At 33.2% G+C, this 7,801-nt stretch overlaps 1 protein-coding gene across 1 annotated transcript in view; it reads left to right on the top strand.

The window, feature by feature from the left end:
- The first annotated feature begins 1,833 nt into the window (after window positions 1-1,833).
- Window positions 1,834-7,801, top strand: part of LOC106109245 (CAD protein) — a 19,702-nt gene continuing 13,734 nt past the window's right edge. The window contains 3 exon segments of the mRNA XM_013290660.1: window positions 1,834-2,009; window positions 6,791-6,932; window positions 7,691-7,801. The exon segment at window positions 7,691-7,801 is cut by the window's right edge and continues 1 nt beyond it. Coding sequence (XP_013146114.1) covers window positions 6,801-6,932; window positions 7,691-7,801 — 243 coding nt within the window. The 5' untranslated portion in view covers window positions 1,834-2,009; window positions 6,791-6,800.

Here is a 7,801-nt window from a genome sequence, read left to right as displayed (position 1 = left end):
TACTCATGCGACACCCCGACCACCTTCCCTGCCACTATCATTACGCGATGTCGCTTTCAATGCACCCGCTACCACTAGGTCAGCCCGCCCGCTGACTTCAGCTCTCCATTTAACTATTATATTTAATACGCTCATATAGTATAGTTAGTTAGGTAAATTCCTTTCACCCTGTAAGTATAATATGATCAGAGTAAATGTTTACATCCTATTTTACGGTATACAAACACGCGTTGTAAATAAAATGTTATTAATTTAAATTGCCATTATAGGACGCAAGTAAAATGTATGTTGGCAGTTGTCTTTATATGCGCTTTATTTGTGGTTTGATTTTTGCTGTTGGCCAACAGTGCTAATCATGTTTCAGTTCCAGTTCCTATTCCTACTACTATTAGTTATAGTATTGTACTATCTGTGCTACACCAGTACTAACATCTAGAACATTATTAGATCTAACCACATCATGATATATTACATCTTGGAAGAACTGAGAGGGGCCGATATTAGTATTAAAATATTTTATTAGTTACTAATAGATAAAAAAAAAATCCTACATGATGCCTATATTTATTTGGCATATATTTATGATTGAATTGTAATTAATATAGTATGGTACCTGTTTTGTTCTCATTTGTATACGTATTATATTAAAATTATTGATGTACGAAGTCTAAAAATGTGTGCACAATCGTTTTTATTTGTAATGTTTATAAATGTATACTTGTATACCTCAAAGCAAATGAATTGTGTTTCAAGAGCACGATTCATCCAATTTATGATTGGAAAGGTGCTAACGGAACGCTGAACCTTTGACATCGGCGACTAGACGTGCATAATTAAACACACCAAGTCTAGTGTCTTGTTTCTGGCCATAATTAGGAATCTCTCAGTCTTAGAACTACACTACAACCAGCTTTAACAAAGATGACTTTGATTTCAACGTCAGGTTTTCGAGGTTTAGTCTACTTGGCTTCCTCCTATCAAATTTTAGCTTTATCTTAAAAAAATCACAGTAATTATTCTTTTTTTTCTTTATTATTTAATTCGTAATGCAATTAAAATTGTTTAATTGTGAAATTAACGATAGATGGATTAGCTATTTCAATATTTCAGGCGTTTTCTTTTTAAAATTAAATTATGAGAAAATCCAAAACACTCGTGCAACGAATACATGTGCATTACTCTTATAAACATTTATTATTGAGAAAATAGGAGATGATCTATCGACGACACCCTCTATGCGCTATTAGTTTTACGTCAAACTTATTTTAGCTTAATTTTTCTTTTATTGCCTTACTAACATCATGCCAACATTAATATTGTAAAGACAATACTTAAAGGGGTATATTTTTCGAAGAGAAGAAGTAATAATAAAAATCCATACGATCTTTGGTCTACAACTCCACTGAGACAAACATTGGAGGGTCGTCAATTACTTATCAGAAGTAAATAATTTGTTTTCTTCCTAAAATATTTCAATAATACCGATTAGCATTCTACACATTTAACTTACGAGTACAAGTCTCTTTGCGTGCTTACATATCTTGTACAAAATTAAGATAAAGTTTTACTTGAAAGTTATTTTTAAGTAGCGGACTAAATATAGTGTTTTTGTAGAAGAGAATTATCCAAAAGTGTGCTTGCGTGCTCAAACATAACCTTATAGTTACTTAGCCAAAAAACATACTAAACATAACTTAAGTAACTTAAAGGTTTTTTAAATTCAAATAATAATGAAACAAAATAAAGACCACATAATTCCTAGTAGATACCAAGACGACATAATAATGTAAAACGACAACAAAAATATAAAGTTATACGTGTATGGAGGGACGGAGTCGAGTGTCAGAGGGAGTGTCGCGGCGAGCGGTCGTGTCGTGAGCTTAAACACTCGCTAAGCAAAGACCTGCTTTAGTAATCTACATACTTAGCGGTGCTCGGCCGTGATTGTAGTCGGGGCCGGGAGGTCACTGGCATCAGCGTCTAGGCGACGCGCACCACCGTCCCCGCCGGTAAGCCACCGATGCATTTTTATCAACGTCCATTCTTAAACGTAAAGATAATTATTCATGAGTGAATATGTTATCTGTTTGCTATTTAAAAAAAAAACTTCTTCAAATGAAACGTCCAAACAAAGTATACTTACCTTTATTTCCTCATCAAATTCTTATATTACCACTGCCATCATCAGCTTGCCCTTGTCCCTATGGAGGGTAACAGTATGTGCTGCTCTTGCATACATTCCTATCAGCTGATCTTTTCTGAATTATCACTAATTATTATGTCGAATATTATCACTATAAAAGAAAGCACTGGAGATTAATAACTCTAGAAAAAATAAAAAATAAAATATTTGTAAAAAATAAGTAACCAGCCAGTTGCTCAAGCGTTTATTGGCATCATATTTATTAGCGTTTGGAAATAAAACAAAATGTAACCGTAATAAAATCAATATCACTGACACGTAAATAATAATTGTATTATGATTAAGCAGTGTTCATGATAAGAAAAATATACACGGTCGAAAATAGCACTGGTATGCATCGATCTTCCATCTATTTGAATAACGGTGAATGTTTTGACGTTTAATTTGACATTTTGACATTTCATCATGACATGTGATGTGTTTGTATTCAACCGTTAGGATATATATATTTATTACTGGTCCTGGTAAACTTCCGAGATAGTTAAACGAGAAACCGTGAACCTGTGGATCTTCTAGAAAAAAATTGATGATAGTTTCGATTTAAAAAAAAAAATTTGCTATGTGATTTCCCGGACTTCGTCTTTTCTTCTTCTTTGTTTTTCATTGAATATCGTGTTCAGAGGTGTCGATGAGCTGCTTCCTCTGGTCTTTGACTTGTCTTATGCCAGTTGGAATGTAGTCCAAGCTTTTTTTTTGTAGTTCTGATTCAGACCAGCGGGTAGATGATCGACCCCCAGACTTTCTTCCTTAATTTACCTAACTACAAGTTCTTAGTTGTCTGGTTGTCTCCAAGCAATATGGCCAAAAGTGAGAACTACAACTATAACAATTATATAAGTACCCACTTTAATAATATTTTACTAGTATTATAAATGTGAAAGTTTAGATGTATGCATGGATGGATGTATGTTTGTTAGAGTTTGTAGCCTAAACAGCTGAACGAATTTCGATGAAATTTAGCATATTTGAAGATGATAGTCTGGAAGAACACATAGGCTATTCGCTTTTCTTTTTTACATTTCCACGCGGGCGGAGTCGCGGGCGAAAGCTAGTTGTTAATAAAATTATAAACAATGAAGTTCCCAGAATTATTATTCTGGTATATTGGTTTGAGGAAAACGCCATCCATTATTTTGATGTTAATTGTAAACTAATACAAATGTTATCTGACTAAAGTTTAAATATAAGCGAATTTTAATTATCTCTGTGTTTTTATTCATGTTTTTGACGAAGTTTTAGCCTTTGTGAGCTGAATTTGACATCGACGACTGATTAGATTGAACAAAATCTTTTTTTTTCTTAAATGGCAGTTGCACTATCAAGGCCACAAACTCTATTCATTTCTATCGCGTGACTCTCATGTTGACTTTCAAAAGAAAAAATGGCAACAAGCCATCCGTTCGATAAATACCATTTTAACGCCCTGTAACAACTTAGTTAAGTAAAGAACAGCTAAATATCTATTGTGAACTGTCACGTTATAAACAACTATCAATCTAAAATTGCATGATCAGTACCCACCTGTACACTAAAATAATGTTTTCCAACCTATTAACTTCTGTTCAATAGCACAGACTATTCTCTTAAAAAGACAATTTAACTTTGTAATACGTATGTCTGGTATTACAATACTTTTTAAATTTACCTACTTTTGTCTTTTTGTAATGTATGTCATTAATGAGGAAAATAAATGTTGTTTCAAACGAGCGTCGTTCGTATTTGTGTTTGTGATCGACATACAAATTAATGTACTCAACATTAGGATAACGACCTTAATATTTTAATGAAGATGTATAGAATTAGTAAAACTGTAATTACTACTATTGCAAGAATCATCTGTACTCTATACTATTATAATAAAGCGTAAACACACACTTCTTTGTTGCCTAAGATGTCAGCAATTACAGCATATTTTTAAATGATTCTTTTTTTTAATAAAAAGGCCTACACTTACGTCATGTTTTTACGCCATTAAACTTAGGGGCTAAATATTTTGGATAAAAACCCTAATGTGGGAAAGAGACCATAAGTTACTGCCAACATCAAGAAGGAAAGATTACCAAGGTTTGTCATGTCATGTCATTTTGACATTTGCTGTTGATAATTTGACAAATGTAAACAATGACATAAACTTTTCATAATTTCATGCGGATGAAGCCGCACGGGAACAGCTAGTTTAAAAATAGTTATAACTATTTACCATGTGACGATTGATTTGAGAATTAAAAAATAAAAATACACAGAAGCATTGAACATCCCTCTACCACTCTGTGGAGAAATAGGTACGAGGTGAATGACTCTTCAAAATAAGTCTAACGGCTGAGGACGGAATGGATTAGTACAGGTATAAAAATTATACGAATCTGGTGCTTACTTATCTTATAAATGCTAAAGTTTAGATGAATGTTTGTCATTACGTTTCTCCATTGGATCTTAATAATAAACTTATTTAGTAATTGGAATCGCGAGCGACGGCTACTTCTCGTGAACAACATAATAAGCTTTGTTTAGCGACGATTTTAAATAGTGTTTACTCTTGCATGCTAAAGTAGTTACAGGAGAGTTCTCCTGATAGTTGATACGTGTTCCCGTGATGACACCATACACTACACATGCATGGTTTCATATGAAAGGGGGATTCAAATTTAGTGTTATTTAGTTATATGTACACTCAGGAAATAAGTTAGCGTTCCACCTTTCAACACCTTTTCACCACCCTATATAACATACAGTCGTTCGAACATGTCGCGATTTAGACGATGCGGAAAAATAACCAATAGGTAACAGTGTTTAAATTTGTCTGTACAGAAAAAGCTTGGACAGTAATACAGGACTAATTGCTTTTTATTATTATCCCGTCATTAAGCAACCCAATGCTACCTCATTGATTAGTTAGAAGAGGTGAAGTTTGTCTTGTAATAAGCCAACTATTGTATCAGGGGAACACCGCGGATTTTCGTAACAGCACATTAAATGGCATGGTTAAGTCCAACTTATATTAATTACTAGCTGTTGCTCGCGACTTTGTCGGCGCAATATTAAAAAATAACAGAAAACATAGCCCATGTGACTTACTGATAATGTGGCGTTTTATTAGTGAAAGATTTTTTGAAACTACTGTTTTTAAGTTATTTTAATACATACAAAAATATAAATCTTTCCCCTTCATATTATTAGTATCGATTATGCGAGTACATAAATGCTCGATATGCTTCCTTTTATTAGGATTCATACAATTTGATTAAAATAAAAACTAGCTTTAGTCCACATAGAGATAGAAAGTAACGCTTACATTTCACTTCCTTTTGCATTGACCTTGTAATGTATGCCATGATGCCATGATAGTTTAGGTTTGCTCAGTAATTTGTTTCAATATCCGGCAATTAGTAACATGTTACAATTTAATTGGAGCATAGAAGTGGAAAATTTCTTACAACTTAACTCCGATACCTCAATTTGGTTCTAGAACTAATCTTGGTGTAATTCTAATTACATTGTTTTAATTAAATTTAACAAACGTAAAAATTTGCTTAATCTATTATTTACACTAGCGGTCGTCCGCAACTTCGTTAGTGCTGAAAAAAAAACAGTAATTTACACTATTCTTGCATACATCAGCTTTCCAGTGAGAGTCCCGTGTAAATAGGTACTGCCGTTTCGACGTGGATGTGGAAGTGGCCTTGCGTATAAATGTAAGATTTTAGTTTTGAATCCCCTTTTATATCTTTGCATAGATTTAAATACAAAGTTAGATTTAAATGTCCGCGAAAGGTTATTTTCAGGCGACCTTAACTCAAATGCATACTAATAATATAGCTTCGTGACAGCGAAATACATTATAAGAATAATGTTACAGAGTATTGCTATGGAATATTCATACTATACAACATCAATACCTACGTCTACACTTGTATAGACGTAGGTATAGATGTTGTATTGTAGTAGACAGGCAACTAATAGAACTGGTCGTGATTAGTACGAAGGATAGGTATGTACATAACATAATGTACTACTCTTCTAAACATCTCTATCAGCCGTCATATCAAAATTACCTTCTTACGCATATTCTTTTTCACACAATCCATTCACATTTCATAATTTTTTCAAACTCATTCTGACTTTGTAGACAATATTCAAACGCATGATACGTACCTACATTTCTAACTAAAAATATTAGAATTCAAACGTGATAGGCAATTAATCTATCACTAACATTTAGAGCATAGCATACATTAAAAAGTGTTGCCAATTGCTCTCTAGCTGTCTATGCCAGAGATCAAACGATGTGACCTCTATAGTCATTTGAAGAAGTGGCTATAAATTATTTTTGTCATGAATCTTTTCTGAGTACGTGTTCTCACTAGCAAAAAATAGTAAACAACTCTAACCAACTCACTACTATTTAGAGAATACGAAAATTGTATGAAAAGTCCACACATACATACATACATACACATCTCCATCCCCGAAACAATCCCATCAAATAATCATAAAAATACTGGCCACTTATGTAACTTTTCTTTTATTTATGTAGAATGAGTCTGTAAAAATGTTACTTTTTATATAGCTTTTTTTTCTTACTTTCAGATCGTCGACAATGTTCGTGTTTAATGCAAGGCTTGTGCTGACGGTAGCATGTTGCTTCGTTGTGTACTTTAGCACAGTTGGAGCTGAGTTCAGCGATCCTGTTATCATCAACGCACTCAATACTGAACCTACCACTCACCAGGTATACATTCACCTCCATCTATTGGTGAATATAGTAAAGTCTATTTAGTACTTTGAGCTTTGTGCGATTACACGAATGTAGTAGTTATATTAAAGAAAATTTAGTGATGTGTTTTAATAAAAAATCTTACCAATATTATAAATGCGAAAGTTTAGATGGATGGATGGATGGTTAGATGAATGTTTGTTAGAGTTTGTAGCCTAAACGGCTGAACAGATTTTGATAAAGTTTTGCTTAAACATAGAGGATAGTCTGGAAGAAGGAAAGATACATTTTTTTATATATAACTAAAAGAAATCGTATACATATAAACGTGTTAATTTCAAAAGATTGTAATAACCAAATGAATAGTTATGATTAACAACAACATAATCCTTTACTAAAATAACTGAATATAAAAATTAACCGGTTGTCAACAAGTTTAAAAAAAACAGTTATGAATGAAAAACTTCGAATCCGTAGAGGCCACACCTGTTCAAATCACACGTTCGCGTCTTCCCAAGGTTTTCAATAGAAGCCTTTTAATTGTGTGCATGATAATTGTTATTGTTGTTAATGCTATGTATCTAATCACTGATAATTATCTACTCAATTATTTTTGTCTTCATTTCATTAAAAAATATTAAATTAAATGCGTTGGCTGTTTCAAAGTTTCAACCTAGACTCATCATCTGGAGATTATTTAAATGTTTAATCTAGACCCAGGATGATGAAATAAATTAATATAACAATAACCTCGGAATCATTTTATTCCACAGGGTGGTCGTAACATAAGTGTGGTTGGCGACGAGTTCGTGCTGGACGGCAAACCACTAAGGATAATATCCGGTTCCCTCCACTACTTCCGGCTGCCGGCCGCCTACTGGAGG

Source organism: Papilio polytes, unplaced genomic scaffold (assembly GCF_000836215.1).
Source record: "Papilio polytes unplaced genomic scaffold, Ppol_1.0 DF821289.1, whole genome shotgun sequence".
Taxonomy (NCBI): domain Eukaryota; kingdom Metazoa; phylum Arthropoda; class Insecta; order Lepidoptera; family Papilionidae; genus Papilio; species Papilio polytes.
Note: the sequence above shows the minus strand (reverse complement) of the source record. Positions and strands in the feature narration are given on the sequence as shown.